The sequence below is a fragment of the Gavia stellata genome, chromosome 25, assembly GCF_030936135.1.
Source record: "Gavia stellata isolate bGavSte3 chromosome 25, bGavSte3.hap2, whole genome shotgun sequence".
Lineage (NCBI taxonomy): Eukaryota > Metazoa > Chordata > Aves > Gaviiformes > Gaviidae > Gavia > Gavia stellata.
Window position 1 is genome coordinate 11,833,921 of NC_082618.1, and position 19,553 is coordinate 11,853,473.

Genomic DNA, 19,553 nt, shown 5'->3' on the forward strand with positions numbered 1-19,553 from the left:
CACTCCTCATCTGCGTAAGACAGAGGAACCACCGCAGCCATCCCTCCAAGCTCCAACAGGGAGGAACGACGGGCCACACAGGGAGAAGCGGGTACGGTCCCGCAGCACAAAGGAGAAAGCCAGCTTCCAGGAGCTGGACCACGGGGGCGGAGGAGCGTCCGGCATGGCTGAGCGCCCAGCTCTGCGGGGAGGAGAGGAGCCAACGCTTATCTGGAGGGAGGAGGACTCCAGGACACCTGCAGCTTAGCATGCTTCCTCCTCTCCTCTCGTTACTGAGGGCACCGGGATCGACCCTGCACTGTAATGCGCCGCTGAGCCCATTTAAATCCACAGTCTCCCCCCTTGCCTCCCAGAGCACACGCGCTGCACCCCAGCCCCCACGCTAGTTTGTAACCACCATGAGACTGGCATGAGCCATAATTCACACCACAAACTACCTTTCACATGCTGTGGCCTAGCGTCCTTATCTCGCTTCCCCTCCCCGAAGCCTCGCCGCGCCGCTGCTGTTCGGAAACCCCAGCGTACGGCAGGAACCTCAGCAGTTACAACCTGCACCGCGCACCAAAGCACTGGCACTCCAGTCAGGGCCTCCCTTATGAATGTTTCGTTAAAAAACAGAAACCCTCAGCTTAACCCCTCAAAGACAAGTCGCATAAAGAGACGGCAGCTTCGCTTCACACACTTCCTTCCCAACGTCCAGGGACGCTGACAACACCTCTTTCAGACAGAGGCGGCCGTTTACCCTGTGGTACCGAACCGGGCGTCAGGAAAGGGATGCGTTCTCCGCCACGCTGAGATGCTGTGGATAATCCCCTGTTGCCCTTTTTTCCTCCAACCCTTGCCTCTCCAGGCTCAACGGCAGTACCAGGCCCGTCAGGGCCTTATTTGGGTTCCCACATGCCACACCAAGACAGACCAAACTCTGACTGACGGTGCCGTGTTCCTCAGTGGTCAAACCCAGCTAACGGTGGTCCTGGAACATTATCTCAGCAGGTTTTACAAGGGGCTCTTTCACCAAGTGCTATTTGAACAGGGTAGAGTTCAAATGTTAGGTATGCTGCATATTCAGCGGGTCACCCATCCAGGGCTGGAGTTACAGAGAAAGCAGCTGGGGAGGAAGGGGAGCTGTCTAGTACAAATACATCAATCAAAAAAAACCCCAAACACCTTATACTAGAGACTTTTTGAGGAGCGGGAGCCACAGCCGCAAGAAGCCGACATCTTTCACCATAGTTGGCTCAGCGGGCTCATTCGGGTCTCGCATGAGAGATCTCTCAGGGATCCTCAGGACACGGCAGAGAGCAACGGCCTGAGGCCGTCTAACACGACGGACGGTCGGTAGCAGCCCCGCACCAAAAGGTGGGGCGATACCACGTGTCCTCAGAAAATTCCTGTCATGTTTCACATCTCAGCATTAACTTCAGATTTCTTTTCAATGTTTTCTGTTCCCTTCCACAATTCACTGAGCATGCAGTGCTGCTATAGGCTTTGTAGGTCTGCCAAATACAACACCAGAAGTAGGCGAATTTCACCAGCAAATGAACATCTTTACACTCATTTACAACACCTTCCAAAGCTTTGGCAAAAGGATAAACGCTCTGCGTATGGATCAGGCTCTGTGCACAGCTCGGGCTCAGAGCAGGGAATAGCACCGACGCTTCTCCGAACATAAATAGTTGATAACACGGGCAAATGGAAAACTATACAGAAGTTTCACTCTTTCAGTAAGCACTGCAGAAAAACGACCAGCAACGTCCCCTTCAGCAACACCTTTTTCCAGTGGTGCAACAAACAGCAAACCTGCTGCCAGTGCGGAGGGTTTGCAGCTGACAAGCTTTCGCCACAAACCAAGCCTCGGCCTTGAGCGATACCTCTCCGTCTAGTGGGATTTACGGATGCTTGCAACAAATGCTCAGCTCCTTGCAACCTCTTTACACACCACACCAGATCACCCTTCGGGAAGATTCCTGAACAATGTTTATTCAGCAATTGTTATAAAAACCTCTACTGACTCCCTATCTAGCAGGCATTCTGTTTCCACCAGCACTCAAGAAGCTGAAAGTCTTGATGGCACTTCACAGTCCCTGTTTTAAATAAAACAAATTTTCAAAACACTTCTTCACCCTGTGCTCCTCACCTTCTCTTTGATGCAAAACTGATCCACAGAACAATGTAAAGATGAGCTCAGAGTCAGGGATACTAAAGCACAAATTAAAACAGCACAGCGCCGGTTTGGGGACACTGCAGAAGAATTTCATACCCTCTGGGCAACACCAGCACTCCCAGCGACCCAGCCCTGAACCACGAGGACTGGAGCTGCACCAGGACCCTGCCCACGTTCTCGGCCAAGGAGGCCTTGCTCCAGCCATATCTCATAGTTGTATGGCACATAGAGAGGAAAATAAAACCAACAGGACTTAACAACTTCAAACCCTGGGAACTACTTAATTCACTAGATATTAGTTTCTTTCCCCCACCCCACCATTCCCCCTCCCACCTGCCAGGCCACCTCATTACTGTCACTCTGCATCAGTTCTTGCTACAGTAGTTTTCTTGGACCTTTGCCCCTTCGGTCAGCTTGAAACCTCTTCCCTATTGTACATCAGAGTCAATGGGAAATTAATGCAAGTCTTTGCTGGGGGGGAGGGAAGGGCAGAGGGAACAACGCTTTCTGCTGCTGTCAATACTTCTTTTCCTTCACCCTTCTTGCCGCGTACACTTCACCAACATACTAAGACGCCTTGTCCGCATTTAACTCTGCTTGCTGAGGTCTCTGGAACTATTCCTCATGTGTAGAACTGCGTAAGTCTTAGCAGGGTAGGGCCCTTCTTTATAATACAAACTTCCCAAAGTACAATCTTAACACTTAATTTAAGCCTCCTCGGTTGCAACAATACACCCAGCTGCAGATGTCCCAGCACAAGGAATGACTGAGCAGGGGAGAAGAACTTCCTAACATTCTTCAGATTTTCTCTGCACTCAAAAAATAAAGGAAATATTTTCAACAGGAGAGCAGCAAAATGCCAAAGTTTAGAAGTAACTTATTAATACCGCATGCTGATCTGACTACAGAGATTCACATTAACTTTCAAATTACTCAGCAAACCACAATTTCTACAGCAGTAATATCTTGGAAACCTAAGCCACGTTGAACACTACTCACATAGTTTACAGAATTATTCCAGTGACTAAGGCAAATAGAATGTGTGATTGCAGGGCTAGAGACTAAATTAAGCTTAGACAATGATTTTTTTATTTTTTTTTTTAAAGTCTGATGCTACACTGACCTTGCAATCACTTTTTTGAGGAAGCAGTAGATTAGTATTTTCTTGTGAGTGAAATCCTCTGGTGGAGGGGGGAAAACAAGAGATGAAACCGGCTATCTCTGAAAGAGGAGTGGTGGGGCTGACCATATACAAAGTACTGTCAAATACACAAAGTAATCTTTTAATCTTTTTCTGCTACAGGCTCCACAGTTCAACAAAGCATTTAATAATGTGCTTTTAGTCCATCCTGATTCAGCAAAGCACTTACCCACATGCTTATGCCAACTTAAGTGTATGCTTAAGTGCTTTCGCACAATAGGGACAGAGAAGATTCAGGCCCTGCAGATGAACCATTTTCTGAAATAAGGCATTTTTTCCTAAGATGACCGGCTCTATTTACAGCTTCTCCTCCCTTTATAGCACCCAAAATGTGCTTAAAGAGAGCATTAAAATACAATTGAAAAGTCAAATAACTATTAGGAACAGCAAAGACATCTATATATGGCTTAATGAAATAGAGGAGCTGTTCTTTTCTTCCTTCTCAACAGAACGTATACCTTGATCTACACACACCACGTTACCTTGTTTCAGTAGCTCTCCTCTAAAAATAAGTTAGAAGTTCCCTTAATGCTTTGGATTTCACAGCATTTATGAGACTATCACCAGAGTCAACAGGCTAAAAAAAGAATCCATTAGCATTAACTGGCCTGTCACTGGCAGTGACAAATAAATGAATTTGATGGTTTTAGATCAGTCATTAGTAGACCTACCCCCGGGCTGATAAAGGCTCAGCACTTTGCAGACGAGATGTACTCAATCTGGAAGCAGAGAGAATGCAAAAGGGTGTTAGCGTGCTGCTCTTCTTCCATTTCCCTGACCTCCCTCATTTCGGACCCTTTCCTGGCATATCCAAGCAGCAAGGTCTCAGTGAAGAAAAGTTACCTGGTAGATGCCATTAAAAATAATCCAACAATACAGAAAAGCACGGGGAATGTAAAATCTCCTTTAAAAACCACCAAAAACAAAAACAAAAAATCCCAAGTTAGATGACGTTCAATTTTAATTTTTAGTTAGCAGCAAGTCAAAGGGAAGGAAACTACATTAGGACTATTCTTAACATGAAAGATGTCCTTAGGCAATGATAATGGAAATACACACATTTTACAGAAGTAAAAGACAGTCTGTGGAGATTAAGGACAACGTGAGCAATCTACCTGAGTGGCTGGGGAGAAGAAATAAATGTTCACGTCTCCAAAACCAACAAAATTGGAGAAATCCAGCTCAGCTCTTGCTTCTGGCAAAACTCACTGCACTCCACAGAACGCCTGGCACAGCCACTTTTTCCTCTGGCTGCCAGCATCCAAGAACAGAGATCATGCTCTGCCTCAAACAGATCGCAGAGAGCAAGAATCTGAGCCCAAGAATAATGGGTTTCAAAACCCTGATCCTCTACTACCTGAGAAGACCTGGGTTGATAAGCCAAGACTCAGACTCATCAACTTTTCCATCTGACCATCCAATGCCAGAGAGAAACAAATTCTAGGAGCAGCTTACCATGGACAACAGATCTACGTCAATGTTGGTTGAACAAGATACCTAAACACTGGCCATCAACGGCAAAAAGAAATCCCTCGTATCGCCTGGTAAGGACTTCATATTACTCCATATGCAGAAGATACAGCAGTATTATTAAGGTACGCATCTATACCCAATGCCAAGAGCAGGAAATACTTCCTCTCTTACTCCATCCAGACCTGCAGGGGAATTTAAAAAAAAAAAAAACCATAGGCAAAAGGCCTGACCTGCTGCTCTTTACAGCCTGGTGGGGAAGGAAGGGTGGCAGGAAGGGAAGAATCCTGAGTTCTGCTAGTGTGTTCAGTTCACATTCTTTTGAAAAAGACTTCAAAGTCTACCCAATACTTAAAATAAGATGGGAAGTAGTGGGACTAACCTGGAGGAGTTTACAGGCAGAAGCAGGGGGGGAAACAAACAACAGAACTCTTGATTTTCAAGGTCCGTCATTTACTTTGGAATAAAATCTCTCTCTGCTACTCTGGCTTACGCTTATCTGGCAGCCAAGGGATGCAGACACCCCACCCACAGCTAACTTAATTGGAATCAGACATCCAAATCCACTGGTTAGCTTTAAAAAAAAAAAAAAAAAAATCCCAGGTTAGCCTGGGTGTTATTCCAAAAGGGCATGCCCTCCATTTGCTGCTCTGGAATAGCCAGCTTCACGTGGGTTTAACCAGGGGCGACTCAAATGAAAGGAGAGTTGTTGACACTCTGTTTTTCGCCAAAGAAGGAGGAACACATGTGCACAACTGCACCTCTTAAAGTCCACGTGCCTGGCCAGACAGGAAACCAGCTAGTCCACAGACAAGGTAGGCACAGTTTGCAGATACACTCACTGACTGGAGCACAGAGATGCCAGAACCAGTTATCGGTCCTGCGCTGTCCTCTGTTAGAACAAAATATGTCTAATGAAAACATCAGTGTTCAGCATCACCATCTGACTATCAAACACCGAATAAAGACCTTTTGGTATTTTGTGACCAAATGGTCACCAGAATATTGTACCCAACCCATGTAGATTAGATCCCAAATTAAAATATGCGATCTTGACAACAACCACCCCTACTCTGGGTCAAGCAGACAGGACGCTGGACATCCAGCGCCCAGCCCACGCCACCGAGCTACAGGAGCAGCCTCAGCAGCTAGCAGCAGCAGCTGGCTTGCCCTTTTTATTTAACAGATGCTGAAGAGGATGCATAGAGACTATAGTCAGCAGGTCACATACACAGTGCTAATGAATGCTGCCGAACGCTACTACAAGTAGTTCCAGCTTGTTGATTTGCCGGAGCAATTCCCAACCACACGCATTATGCCCCTGTAGTAAGTGCCGGGAAGAACAGGCACCTCGGTCCCATCCTGGAGGAACGTGAACACAAAAATACAAGTCAGTGGGTAGCCTCGCTAACTGTAAATTTTTGACTTAAGTTTTATCTGCCTCTGTTTCATGCATGGCTTTGCACGACAAAGCATCCAAATTTCTATACCAGTAAGTCACACAAAGATATTTTCATGGCCAAGGACCTTCTTCATGGACTGAGGCTGCTGTCCTTCTGCTCTTCAGATTTGGTTTGGTTTGTTTTTTAAATAAATCCCCAAGGCAGGGGGGTGAGGGTGGAAATTGCTTACATTTGAAAATATCTAATGAACATGCTAAATTTGATAAGGCTTCTCCAACCTAACATAGCAGGTAATGTCAGAACTGACAAGCTATGTATATTAAAAAGTCAAATTATTGTAGTCTTCAGTATTCAAAAGGGGGTACAAAACTACTACCTCCCCCGTCACTGCTGCTTTTTAAGGATTTTTAAGTCAGCAGAGTTATAAATGATCAACTGTTACAGAGCGCCTTCCAGCACTTGGAAGTAAGACAGATTTTTATCAAGGAACAGCAGCCGCGAGAAAGCATACGTATATTCTTTTCATCTCACTGTTCGCCATATACCAAAACCTCAACAAGTTAAACCCCTGCAGCAAATTTCCTAAAACAATGGCTTCAAGTCGTCCTGGACTTCACAAGGACAGCAGGATTACACATCATGGCGTAATCCACTGGAGGCAATCACCAATCACCACGGATTTTCTGCGAGGGTCATTCTAAAAAAAAAAAAAAAAAAAAAACAAAAAAACAGGGAAGAATGCTCTGCTGTTACAACCTGCCACTTCTTGCTCAGTAACCAATTTGCATCACCAGAGAGGTGTCAGATCATGGAGATGCAGTTAAAAAAAGCCCAGAAGAAAGCATTTTACTGGGCTACGGTTTGAAAGGGGAAGACTAGCCAATTAAAGTGAATCAGAAGGGGGGGAAGGAACGAGCACAAATTATTGTGCACACACAAGTAAGCGAGCGTGACCCTGCAGACCACAGCAAACATGTGATCTGGCAAAGGAGGCGAATGCAGCCCGAGAAACAGCGCAGCCGCTGCCCGCTGAAGAGTTAATCCTGCCGAGGCAGGTCAAAAGGGCTCCCGAAGGAAGGGGATGGATGGAGGGAAGCGCTACCATAAGGTCTGCCTTCACAAGAAGGGGGAACACGCCTGCAGCCCACCCGCCACCTCAGCACCCAGTCACCGTCAGGGTGGAAAGCCAGGAAGACCACTGAAGAAAGCCCAATCTGCATTTTGCTAAACACACCAGGAAGGAAGACTACTCAGGAAAAAAAAAAAACCAAACTTCCCCTCGAACCTAGAGAGAGACAGAGACATTTCATTAAATGCCATTAATCTCCACAGACCCAAGCATTAGCTAGTTAATTAGACTAAAGTACAGTCACATTTTAACGCTGAGCATTCGGTATTCAACTGGGATAAATGAACAACTAAAGTCCAAAACCTTAATTCAGTATCTAATTAAAAAACAGAAAACAAAAAATCCAGATTATGAAATGCAGTCCCGAATAATACGTCATAATTGATGTAAAAACTGTTCTTTACTGCATCTGATTTTCTCCAATTTCCTGATAAGGCTCCTTTCAATCTTAAGATTTTTTTCAAGTGCCCTGTAGAAATCCCAACGCTTTAGAAAGGACAAGTGTGTAAAAAGCAGAAACAGACACTGCTGATCTCTCCAGAGAGAGTGAGTTCCTGCTAAGAGTGGAATCCAGCATACGTTCCAGGATTTGCCCCACACTTGAAAGATGTCTGTTACCAAAAACAAACAGAAAAACCCCACCCCTACGTGGAGAAAAACAAAATCCCCTCTGTAAAAATGACCTGATTTTGCATTCTTTAACACAAAAGTTTAACTCGCTAATATCCTCGGCATAAGACATGCCCTGTTTTTTTTAATTGTTATAGAAGAAATCACACGAGACAGCTTAACAGCTCTGTTGTAAGCGTTATAAACTTTTACAAATAACACTGTAGAAACAGATAACTGGTAATTGAAGACAGCTTAAAATGTAAATAAGCCTTTAAAAGGTATTGGGAAGGGAGACTGGAACATCAGTCAGAGTGCAAGATCATCCTTTAATTATGAAACCCTTCAAAATTCTGGTAACTTTAAATTGTATGAAAGACAGCATTAATCCAACAACATAATCCAGAAGCTGCAAACCCTACAAATTATAAACTCTTTGGTTAGTGCAGAAGCAAGCCAGGCACACCATTATTCACTGATTAGTTATTAGATGTGTCCTATGAAGAAAAGAACCTCTAAGTATTTGACTACGTTAGTTTGGTTTAAAATTCTGCAAGTAGTCTGTTGGGGTTTTTTGGGGGTTTTTTTGTGTTTTTTTTTTTATTCTTTTAAATAAATCACTAGCACCTCTCCTGCTATACGCCCAGGGTTTTTAAATTACACATCGTTTTTCCTCGATGCACGTTCTGTACAATATTTAACATTATGGTTCCACACGCTATTAAATGGCTTGCTTTCACGAGGAGCTATATGCAATAAAATTGTTAGGTTGAACTGTTCAGGTAGAGTCCTGCCACCAACTTTAAACCACTTTTCCTTATTGACTTGCACCCACAACTTTGCAGCCTTGTCTTTCCATTTTTTAACAGAATACTGAAGTAACCCAAGATGTGTATACAAGTGGCATACACCAGCTAAACTAAGTTCTTCCAATAGACGCTCAAAAACAAATTAAAAAAAGAAAAAAGTCAATTACAAGTTTTCTTTCAGCCTCTGGCTTTCAAAATTCAAATGCAACTGACTGCACGTTTGGATTTGAAACTGATCTGTTGTTTTCATTAGGCACAGCCTGAAGAGCAACAACCACTTCTATTCCATCAGCAACTCCTCCAGAAGAAATGGCACCCAGCGATATTTCAGAGCAAGCACGCAGACAGAAGTTCCTCTGCACATGGCTACAGCGTCTTTGTCGCAGCGTGGAAACTGGCCGCACTATAGCGAGAGTGCCCTGGAAGAAGGTCACTTCTCCAGCCAGCCTGATCGGCTAAGAGACTTAAAGCTCATTGTTTCACTGTTCTTGCAAAAGAACACCCCGTGGCCTGAAGAGTTCAGAGCTTCATCAGAAACTTGCTATCCAATGCTTATTAGTCTCCAAACACATCTCTGAAGTTATACAAAGGAAAATTTGCAAACAATGAAGGCAGAGATATATTCCCATCCATCACAACCACAGAACTGAAAGCTCAGCTCAAAACACGCCTGAAGTCTGCACTTAATCCAAATGCTCTTCATAAACACCATACAAAACATATTGCGTAAAATAGCATAACAAACGCAAGTAATGCAGCAACAATCTCCCACTAGAACTAGAGAAGTCTCTGCTTTTCAGCCAGCCGCAACTGACCGGGACACTGCAAGGAGACAGTTAAACTGGAGACACTTAATATCGCACAAAGCAGCTCTCCTGTAGTTTCACAGCCATACGCTGATACCCTTAAGACGCCATGCACTCCGGCTTTAAAAGCTTTCATTGCCAATTCCCTGTTTGAAACCTGAACTGCCTGGCAACAATGATTCTCTGTGTGCCTAAAATCCTATTATCGATCCTCCTACTTACCTTAGGCTGTGCTCGTCGGGGAAATGCAACTTTAGGGTCAATCTGAGGAAAAAGAAAGGGGAAATCAACAAGATAGCTTTTGTTGTCAATTTATATACTTTTTTTTTTTTTTTTTACAATCACTGAATTATTAATCCCTCATTTCTCAGGCTTATAATTCAGCACATTGGGTCATCTAGAACTACTCTGGAACTGATGGATCCCGGTCTGGGTTTGTCTGGGGTTTTTTTGGCAAGGGGAGGGAGACAGGAAGAAAGGAAGAAAACACCTCTTCTGTCCACCTCCTACATCATCTTCTGGGCGACAATCTCCACTGCTGCTCAGGGAGCTCTGTGTTAGTCTCTGGGTGCTGCCTCTACAACCCAAACTGCGCATTAAACATTATCTGCATGGACTGGAGGTTGCACAGAAAGACAGCCAGCATTTCTGATCAAGATCTTAACCTGTTGGTTTTGACACCTGCACCTTCCTTCGGTTGGGTTTTGGGTGACTTTGTTTTTCTTTTATTTTTCTGCTGTGTTTTGTCAACTGACTAGCAACACAAAAAAGAAATGCAAAACACAAAATCAAATTATTTACATTTCAATTACTAAAACTAAAGCATTAGAAGGACTGCAAGAGTGTCCTTCAAAACAATATGCCAAATTGATCTGGTTTTCTCACCCTCAAAGAATATGTGTAAGCAATGAAAGACTACAAAGGGGCGTGTATGGGAAGGGGGGGAAGAGGGGAGAGCAAGACACAAATGAAACATACAGGGATTTTAAACCAGAAGAAACCCAGTTCTTAAAAAAGATTTTCCAATGAAGGAGTTACCTAAAGTATTCTTGAATGAAGCACGCCACCGCAGAGACAAAAAGGAAGAAAAAAACATCTTTGTTTTACCCCATGCTCCCTCGTTTTAAGATGCAGCATTGACTCCCATTCCGCTGCATAAATTAGAAAGCATGTCCACTCTGCAATTCCAAAATGCCAGTTCTGCAATTTTAAAAACAACTTCCACATGGGTCATCTTTAAAAAGCGACTCTTCTCTACCATTCAAAAATCACTTAAAAACAAAAAGACACCACCGCAGACGCACGTCTGGATGTAAATAAGAATACCTTTTAAACAACTGCCCATCTTAAATCATCGTCTTTAAAAATGATCGCAATAAAATGTCTACGTGCTGCTGATTTCACCTCTAGTATTTAGCAGCATCTGCACGCAGACACGTTCTAAATAAAGAGTCTGGAAAAAGATTCTTTAAAGGACTAAATCCTACCTTACTGTGCAACTTGTGACTGCTTTCAGCGTCGTCTTTGACTATATAACAAACTGATGAAACTAATCCTGGTCGCGTTAAGGCATATTCAGAAGTAGAGGCTTTCTTTAATAGTTTGGGTTTGGTTTTTGTTGGGTTTTTTCCGCCCTCAAGCTAACCCTGATTACGAAAAGGAGATGTTTCCATTTGGTAGTATTATTCCTGTGGTGATAAATATTCTTGTCACTGATAAAAAAACCCACAGGCCTCTCCTAAAAAGCAGTTTTACTCAATTAATTTGTCAAAATTGGAAATAGCACAGACGTTTGATGTGTGACTGATAACCTGACTTGTTTCCATCAGATACAAATGTAGTATCTTTTTTAGGACATACCTGAGAAATGAGCGATTACATGCCACTTTATTGTTCAAAAAGCATAAAAAGTAAAATTCTTTATCTAGAAAGCTAACCTTTTCATAGAGATTAACATTATCTACAAATATATTCAGCACTGACTAGGCATTTGTCTACTGGGGAAATACAACGGGTACGGATTTTCCACAGCGATACCCCAAGGTGGAGGCAAATATGCACGTTTCTACGTTTGCTTCAAAAGTGAAAGTTTTCTCAGCAAAGAACACCAGTCCCACCAGAAGGACATCACTGCGAAGTCCCACTGGTAAAAAGTTGGAAGAGCCATTAAACACTAAAGCAACACATTCATTTTTGAAGGTCAGTTCAAAGAGGATGGAGTTCTTTGCACCACAGCGACAGCCCTTCTTAAATAACTGAATTTTCCGTCACAAAACCTTTTGGTTAAACATCAGCAGCAGCTGAAGTTGAACACTAGCAATCAACATGGCAAATCCATACCTTTTGCATATCCCTGTCAACTATTTCAACAACAACAACAAAAGAAAAAGAAAAAAAAACTTCTACCAAAAAAAAATTAGTTAGTTAGGTACAATTCTACTTACTGTATCTACAGTCCTCTAGGAAATGACTATAATACTATTTCTGATATGAATGGCCATTACCTAAACAAAGCTTTTAACGTAACTGTAAACAAGAGCGACGTTTCCATGCCAATACCCAACCGATCTGCCTCCTGTGCTGAACGTTGAAACAGAGTCAAATGCTATGTTATACTAAAGAACAGTTACTATAATACGTCTACAAATAAACGGCTGAAAGGGAACCTGGCTAGTTCTAGGTTTTACTGTTAAGCTGTGTTACTGATTCTAAGGTCGATTTCTTATTTAGATTGATTCAATCATTATCACACAATCAAAACTGAGGCAAATTTGTCCTGGCCAAGCTTTTCACCCCTCCCCCAGAGAAGAGCAAATTAATACATTGCAGGGACTAGACTGTGATACAGGAAAAAAGCTGGGGGAGGACCTAATTATAGTCAGAAATATGACAGGGTGCCCTCCCATGATTTTTTTTTTTTTTTTTTTAAACCCTCGTTCAAGATTACTGTTCCCCTTTGTTCTTCTTATCTAAATTTATCTTTAAAAACACATAGAGAATATAGTTGTACATGAAAAGTCTGGTGAGTTTAATCTCAGGAGCACAGTCGAATCAGTTATCTTACCATATCTGATTAAACCTAAAATCAAATTATTAAGGCATGTGAAAGCATGGGCTACGTGTTCAGACAAGCCCAGCAGAATTGTAGGTCGAATTAAAACACTAGATTCCACCTGCTTCTACGAGAGCTTTGGGCTTTTTGTTTTCATATAAATTACATTTTAAAAGAAAATCATACACTCATGTTTGCTCCCTGCTTCTTCTATCCTTCATTTGACTATCATCTCATACACACAGGCACACACAAGATGTTCCAGCACCGAGACAGGATTCCTCCTAACACCACGCTCACGTTAAAATGAAACCTTTGAGATCCAGAATACATACTATAAAAGACAGTTACAGCAACGAACACATTCGATACGTCCAGCAGAAGCTCTCTGCCAGACAGTTAAACCAACACCATCCTTCCCTTCCCAAAACACGACCCCCTCAGACCGACCAGGACCACAGCAATAATGACCTCTACCAGTGTCCTTCCCCCCTCCGCTTCCAGCTTTGCTGAGGCTTAAAATTGCAACTAAGAAAGAGGCACAAAACTTCACCCTTTTGCACGGCCTTGATCGCAGGCAGAAAAACAGGGCCTAAAGCTACACACGCCTGATACCTTTTGTTTGACCCAATACTGAAAACGCCGTATTGGGTCAAGGGGCAAACTTACATGGGTTTTTTGGTTTGTTTTTTTTTTTTTAAAAAAAAGCAGCAGTAAATGTAGCATTTATTTAAAAAAAAAAAAAAAAAATCAGCTGAATCTCCTGAGCATTTTCCTTATGTTATCCACTGGCGACCGAGTGTAGCAAAAAGCTCTGGAGAAACAACAACAAATTAGGACTTGTGCTTCTCTACCACGTTTACTCTCGAGCTCTCACATAGCTTTCCATAAATTAATGCGTACGTTTCATAAGGGCCCTGACATCACAGGTGAGGGGGACCTCTCCAAAAAATGACTTTGGGAAATGACACCAGTAGCAGCTTTTACGATGTGACAGTAAGTCACTCCCACCTTGAAACGCGCGCACCAATAAATAAATAATCAATCAAAAGAAGCAGAAAGTTCCCTGCAGAAAGCATTCTGCAGCGGAACACCAAAAAAAAGTTGCATTTTACTCTACAATTTTTTCAATGTCACCGCTCAATAAAACACAAGGCTGGGGGAGGAGCCATCGGTCGGGATGGGTAAATTCGCATTTAAAAAAAGAAAGTTACCGCTTTCCGTAAGCTAAAGGCGGACTCTAGGAAAAAAGGAAAAGCCCAACCACGCAAGGTCCCGGTTCAATGACAGCTTGACACCGCCCCGCAGAAAACAAGCCCCGCAGCCCAAGGGGCAGCTGCGGCCGAGCGCGGGGCGAGGGCACGGTCGCTGTCACGTCGCCTGTCACCGCCGCGGCAGAGGAGGGGCAGCCCCACGCACGACCTACCGTCTTGGAGTCCAGCTCGTGGTGCGGCTGAGCCAGGACTTTGTCTACACTCGCCGGATCCGCGAACGTAACGAACCCGAAGCCTCTGCGAGAGACAAAGAGCGAGGGGATGGGGGGGGGGGTGATGAGGAGAGACAGGGAGCGAAGTCATGAAAAGAAATCGCTGTTTCCCCCCCGCTCCCCTTCCCCACAGCCGCCCGTTCCGAGGGCGGGCGGCCCCGGCCCGGCCGCCCCTGCCCCTCTCCGCCGCCGCTTTGTTTCCTCCTCCCGGCCGGAGGGATGCGGCGCGGGGAGAAACCTCCCGAAGAGCCCCCACCGGCCACGCGTGGGATGGGACGGGGATCGGGCCGGGGGTGCGGGGCCGGGGGGGGGGGGGTCCACCCGCCCCGGCGGCGACTCGCGAAGTTTGTCAGCCCGACGCGGGTGGTTTTACCTGGAGCGCTTGGTGGTGGGGTCCCGCATGACCATACACTCTCTAATTTCTCCGAATTTGCTAAAATAGTCTCTAAGGCTGTCTGCGGAGAGAGAGAGAAGCAGAGAGGCAGAGGAGGGAAGGGGGGGCCCACGGGCAGGCCCCGGCGCGGCGGGACGCGGCCCACGCGGGGCGGGACGCGTGGGGCGGGGGGGGGGAAGCCGCGACGGGAGGGGAGGGGGGGCGGCGGCCCTTACCTGGTGAGGTTTGCCAGCTGAGGCCGCCGATGAACATCTTGCTGGAGGGGGAGAAGAGAGCGGAGTTGAACGCCGGTGCGGGATCGGCCATTTTGACGGGGCACCTCACGGCGGCGCGGAGGAGCGCGGAGCGGAGCGGCGAGGAGCGGGGCGGGGGGGGGGGGGCCGGCCGGTCGGCCGGCCCCCCCCCCCCCCCGCCCCGCTCCTCGCCGCTCCGCTGCGCGCCCCGCCGCCCGCCGACTTACCCGGGGTCGTGCTGCGCCTCGCCGGGGCTCCCCGAGGTAGCCTGGCTCCCGTCCGCCTCCATGGCCGCGCGGAGCCCGCAGCGATCCGCGCCGCGCCGAGCGAGAGCCCCTGAGAGGACCCCCCCCGCCCGCCCGGCCCGCCCCCCCCCGGCCCGGCTCCGGCTCGCTTCGCTCCGGTTGCTTTTTCCCCTTCCCTTCCCCCCTCCTCCTCCCTCCGCTACCGGAGGATCTCACTGGAGAGGCGCTGGGGAAGCAGCCAGATCCGTCACACGTGGGATCGGCTTAGCTCAGCGCCGCGCCGCGCCGTCCCTCCCCCCGCCACCATCCTCCCTCCCTCCCTCCATCCCGCGCCGCCGCGCCGCCTCCCCCCGCCCCTCCTCCCTCCCTCCCTCCCTCCCGCCCCCGCGCCACGGGGCGGGGCCCGCCGCCGTCGCGTGGCCCTGCCGCGACGTCACCACCGCCGGGCGCGCGCGCGCCACCCCACGCCCGCCCGGCGCGCGTGTCCCCCCCCCCCCCGCCCCGGGCAGCGATCGCCCACGGGCGAGCGGCGGGGGGAGCCTGCGGCTGATAACGCACCGCCCTGGCAACGGCCCCCCCCGCTGCTTGCCCCCCGCCCGGCGGCCACGCGTGTCCGTGGGGCGGCCCGCGGCGGGCACGGCAGAGCCCCGGGGGGTGTGTGGGGGGGCGTCTCTGGCGCTGAAGGCGGCACGGGACGTGGGCTTCCCCGCCGTCACCCCCGCCCCGCTCCCCCCCGCACAGCCGAACTGGTGCCCAGTCGGTAGCGGGGAGGGCGGGGCGGGCGCGGGGTGGCGGAGGACGCGGGCGCTGCTGCGGGGTGTCGTTCACCCCCGCACTCGGGCATCCCGGTGCCCCCGTGTCCCAGGGCTCCAGCATCCCACTGCCACCCATCCCAGGGCTCCGGCATCCTGGTGCCCCTGTGTCCTGGGGCTCCGGCATCTCGCTGCCACCCATCCCAGGGCTCCGGCATCCTGGTGCCCCCGTGTCCCAGGGCTCCTGCATCCCACTGCCACCCATCCCAGGGCTCCAGCATCTTGGTGCCCCTGTGTCCTGGGGCTCCTGCATCCCACTGCCACCCATCCCAGGGCTCCGGCATCCTGGTGCCCCCGTGTCCCAGGGCTCCTGCATCCCACTGCCACCCATCCCAGGGCTCCAGCATCTTGGTGCCCCTGTGTCCCAGGGCTCCGGCATCCCGGTGCCCCCCATCCCAGGGCTCTGGTATCCCGGTGCCCCAGTGTCCTGCGGCTCCTGCATCCCACTGCCACCCATCCCAGGGCTCCGGCATCCTGGTGCCCCTGTGTCCTGGGGCTCCGGCATCTCGCTGCCACCCATCCCAGGGCTCTGGCATCCTGGTGCCCCCGTGTCCCAGGGCTCCTGCATCCCACTGCCACCCATCCCAGGGCTCCTGCATCTTGGTGCCCCTGTGTCCCAGGGCTCCAGCATCCCGGTGCCCCCCATCCCAGGGCTCTGGTATCCCGGTGCCCCAGTGTCCTGGGGCTCCTGCATCCCACTGCCCCCGTGTCCCGGGGCTCCAGCAGCGCCACTGCAGCCTTCGGCCCCAGAAGGGCCCTGCCCAGCACGAGTGACAGCGTTTACCTCAGCTCCTACATTTTACACTCCGTGTTTGCACAGCACTCTGCAGCGTCAGACGGAAGCGGCGATGGGGCTGCCAAGCATTGTCGTAATTATATAAGGTGAAAGCAATCAGTTTCACCTAAATTAAGAAGCGCTGAGCGGGAGCGTGGGCCGCCCGCCCACCGGGACTGAGCCGCGTTGCCCTACATTTTCAGAAACATCCACCGATTTTGAGTACCTCAGCTCACCTGAGACCGAGCATCTCCTAACTGAAGCCCTCCCGGCTCGGCGGCCGTGCCTGCAAGAGCTGGTTTGGGGTCGCCAATTATTTCAAGCTCAGGGATTATAATTTTTTTTTTTTTATTGGGGGGCAGTGTGTAACCGTACTTTCCAGCAGTGACTAACGAACAAGGTGTAAATTAGAGGACGTGCACAGGTCTGGTAGGTCAGGCCTACTGGAGACACAGTCATCGTCATGTTTCGACGCGGACCAGTGTAAAAATCTGGTAAAATTCCCTTTACTGGGTTTGTTCAGCCATGCGGTGCTGAATCCTGGTCCAGCAGCACGGCAGGCGCCCGCGCGGGTCTCTGCGCCCCTCGCCGGAGGGGCTCCGCCCGCGGGCAGGGGCCGGGCAGGGAAGACCCCGGCTGCTCCGGCCGGGATGGGAGCTGACCCAGCCCGGCCCCAGCGGGGCGAGCGGCACCGGTGTGCAAAATGGATGGGGGGATTAAAGAACAGTCTCCCCCCCTCCCCGAGCCTCCTTTAGATCTTAGCTATTTCTTGTAATAATCACCAGGAAATTACTCGTCAGGAGTTTGGTTCCTGGGGTTATATTACCCCTTTAATCTCTCTGACCGCGGTGCAGAATTTTAAAGGGGTTCCAGAAAGAACAAGCACAAGCACGAGGCAGATTTTGCTGATGGACAGAGGGAACTTCAGTGGAGCTGATTACAGCTCAGGAAAAAAAATTTGGATTTCTATATATTAAAACGAAATCTCCACTGTTATCCTTTACATCAGTGAAAATTACAGGTGAAATGGCTTTTGAAAGACTTTATCAGTACTTTCTCTTTTCCGCCTTTCCCAGAGCCGTGGCCGGGTTCAGGCAGGTGACCACTTTCAATCTATTCAGTCATTTTTGCTATTTCTCCTGCACACGCTGCTGAGATTTACAAATTCAGCTCATTTTCAGCCAGCCTTCCATTACTGTGTTTGTTTTTGCCCTCGGTGAGGTTTACAAACCTGAGCCGTTAATGTATGTACATTAAGCTGGAAGGCCCCCGGGTCCTTACTCCGGGCATTTTGGCAATAGCCATTTGATGGGGCTTGCAGGAGGAAAATCCCACGAATGACTGATTTTGAGAAAGCCCAGGAGAGCGCGGGCAGGAAAGCAGGTGCAGGGCTTTCCCCGCTCTTTGAGGCCCCCCTCGCACCTCTCCAGGCGCCCAGAAAGCAGTTCTGCTGCCCCCCCGCAGAGCCCGCTCCCCGCGAACACGCCGCGCCCAAGGGAAGCGGTAGATGCTGCAGCGTTAGAGAACAGCCCAATGCAAAGCGCTGCCCGGTTGCATCTGCAGAGCACGCCCAGTCCAGCCGCTTGCCATCCTCCGGAACGTCACCAAAAACCGGTGTGCCCATTCACCCTACCCGCCACCTCCGCTTATGTCCCGCTCAGCACACACCCATGACCGGGAATTACACTCCAGCTTTCTAAGAAGCAAATTATTCTAACATTACCTAGGGCAGAATTTGGCCCCGGGAGTTGTGGCACTGTGGGACATGGTTTAGTGGGCATGGTGGGGTTGGGTTGATGGTTGGACTTGATGATCTTACAGGTCTTTTCCAACCTCAATGATTCTGTGATTCTGTAAAACTAGTAAAATGTTTGGGCTATGAGAGGAAAGGAATTTCCCGGCTGTCTGGTCCAAGTGCAGGGGACCCAGGCTCCCCGCTTCACTGCCCTGGACGCAGATGTAGAGAGAGAGGAAAGGCTCAGGAGAGGGGTCAGCGCTGCCGTGTTTCTGTCCCCAAACCCTCCGTGGTCAGCATAGCCCTAAAAAAGGGACTGACGGCTTCGCCGCCCCGTGTTCCAGCAAACAAAAGCCATAACCGCTTCACCAGGGGTGCTCCGGGGGTGCACCCGGCGCCTGAAGCCCACGGGTGACAAACCAGGACCTGCTGTCCCTCTCCTTGTAGCAGGCAGCAGGCAGCACCCGTCTCCAAAGGCGCTGTTCCAGCCCCAGTCCCCAGCCTTTTCTCCAAACCGGGAAGAATTTGCAGGCTTGCCCTTTGCTCTCCTCCTCTCTGAGCTCTAACGTTCATGCTAAAGATCTGAACTCCATCCTCTACTGGATGCGGCGGGGAACCTTGTCACGAAGGATGAGGAAAAGGCTGAGGTACTTAATGCCTTCTTTGCCTCAGTCTTTAACAGCCACACCGGGTATCCTCAGGGTATCCGTCCCCCTGAGCTGGATGACAGGGATGGAGGGCAAAATAGGCTCCCCATGATCCAGGAGGAAGCAGTTAACGACCTGCTATGCCACCTGGACACTCATAAGTCTATGGGGCCTGATGGCATCCACCCAAGGGTGCTGAGGGAACTGGCGGAAGAGCTTGCCAAGCCGCTCTCCATCATTTATCAACAGTCCTGGTCAACGGGGGAGGTCCCGGATGACTGGAGGCTTGCCAACGTGACGCCCATCTACAAGAAGGGTCGGAAGGAGGATCCGGGGAACTACAGGCCTGTCAGCCTGACCTCGGTGCCGGGGAAGGTTATGGAGAGGCTCATCTTGAGGGCGCTCACGGGACACGTGCAGGTTACCCAAGGGATCAGGCCAAGCCAGCACGGGTTCATGAAAGGCAGGTCCTGCTTGACCAACCTGATCTCCTTCTATGACCAGGTGACCCGCCTAGTGGATGAGGGGAAGGCTGTTGATGTTGTCTACCTGGACTTCAGCAAAGCCTTTGACACTGTTCCCC

The 19,553-nt window shown here is 49.1% G+C and overlaps 1 protein-coding gene across 4 annotated transcripts in view; it reads right to left on the reverse strand.

Moving 5' to 3' along the window:
• The window catches only part of MSI2 (musashi RNA binding protein 2), a 257,781-nt gene extending 242,736 nt beyond the window's left edge, over positions 1-15,045 (reverse strand). For all 4 annotated transcript variants that reach the window (XM_059829183.1, XM_059829184.1, XM_059829182.1 and 1 more), the window contains exons 1-5: positions 14,984-15,045; positions 14,739-14,779; positions 14,503-14,584; positions 14,070-14,154; positions 9,814-9,855 (exon numbers count right to left, since the gene is read on the reverse strand). In XM_059829183.1, coding sequence (XP_059685166.1) covers positions 9,814-9,855; positions 14,070-14,154; positions 14,503-14,584; positions 14,739-14,779; positions 14,984-15,045 — 312 coding nt within the window. The remainder of the gene's footprint in view (positions 1-9,813; positions 9,856-14,069; positions 14,155-14,502; positions 14,585-14,738; positions 14,780-14,983) is intronic.
• Positions 15,046-19,553: the final 4,508 nt, after the last annotated feature.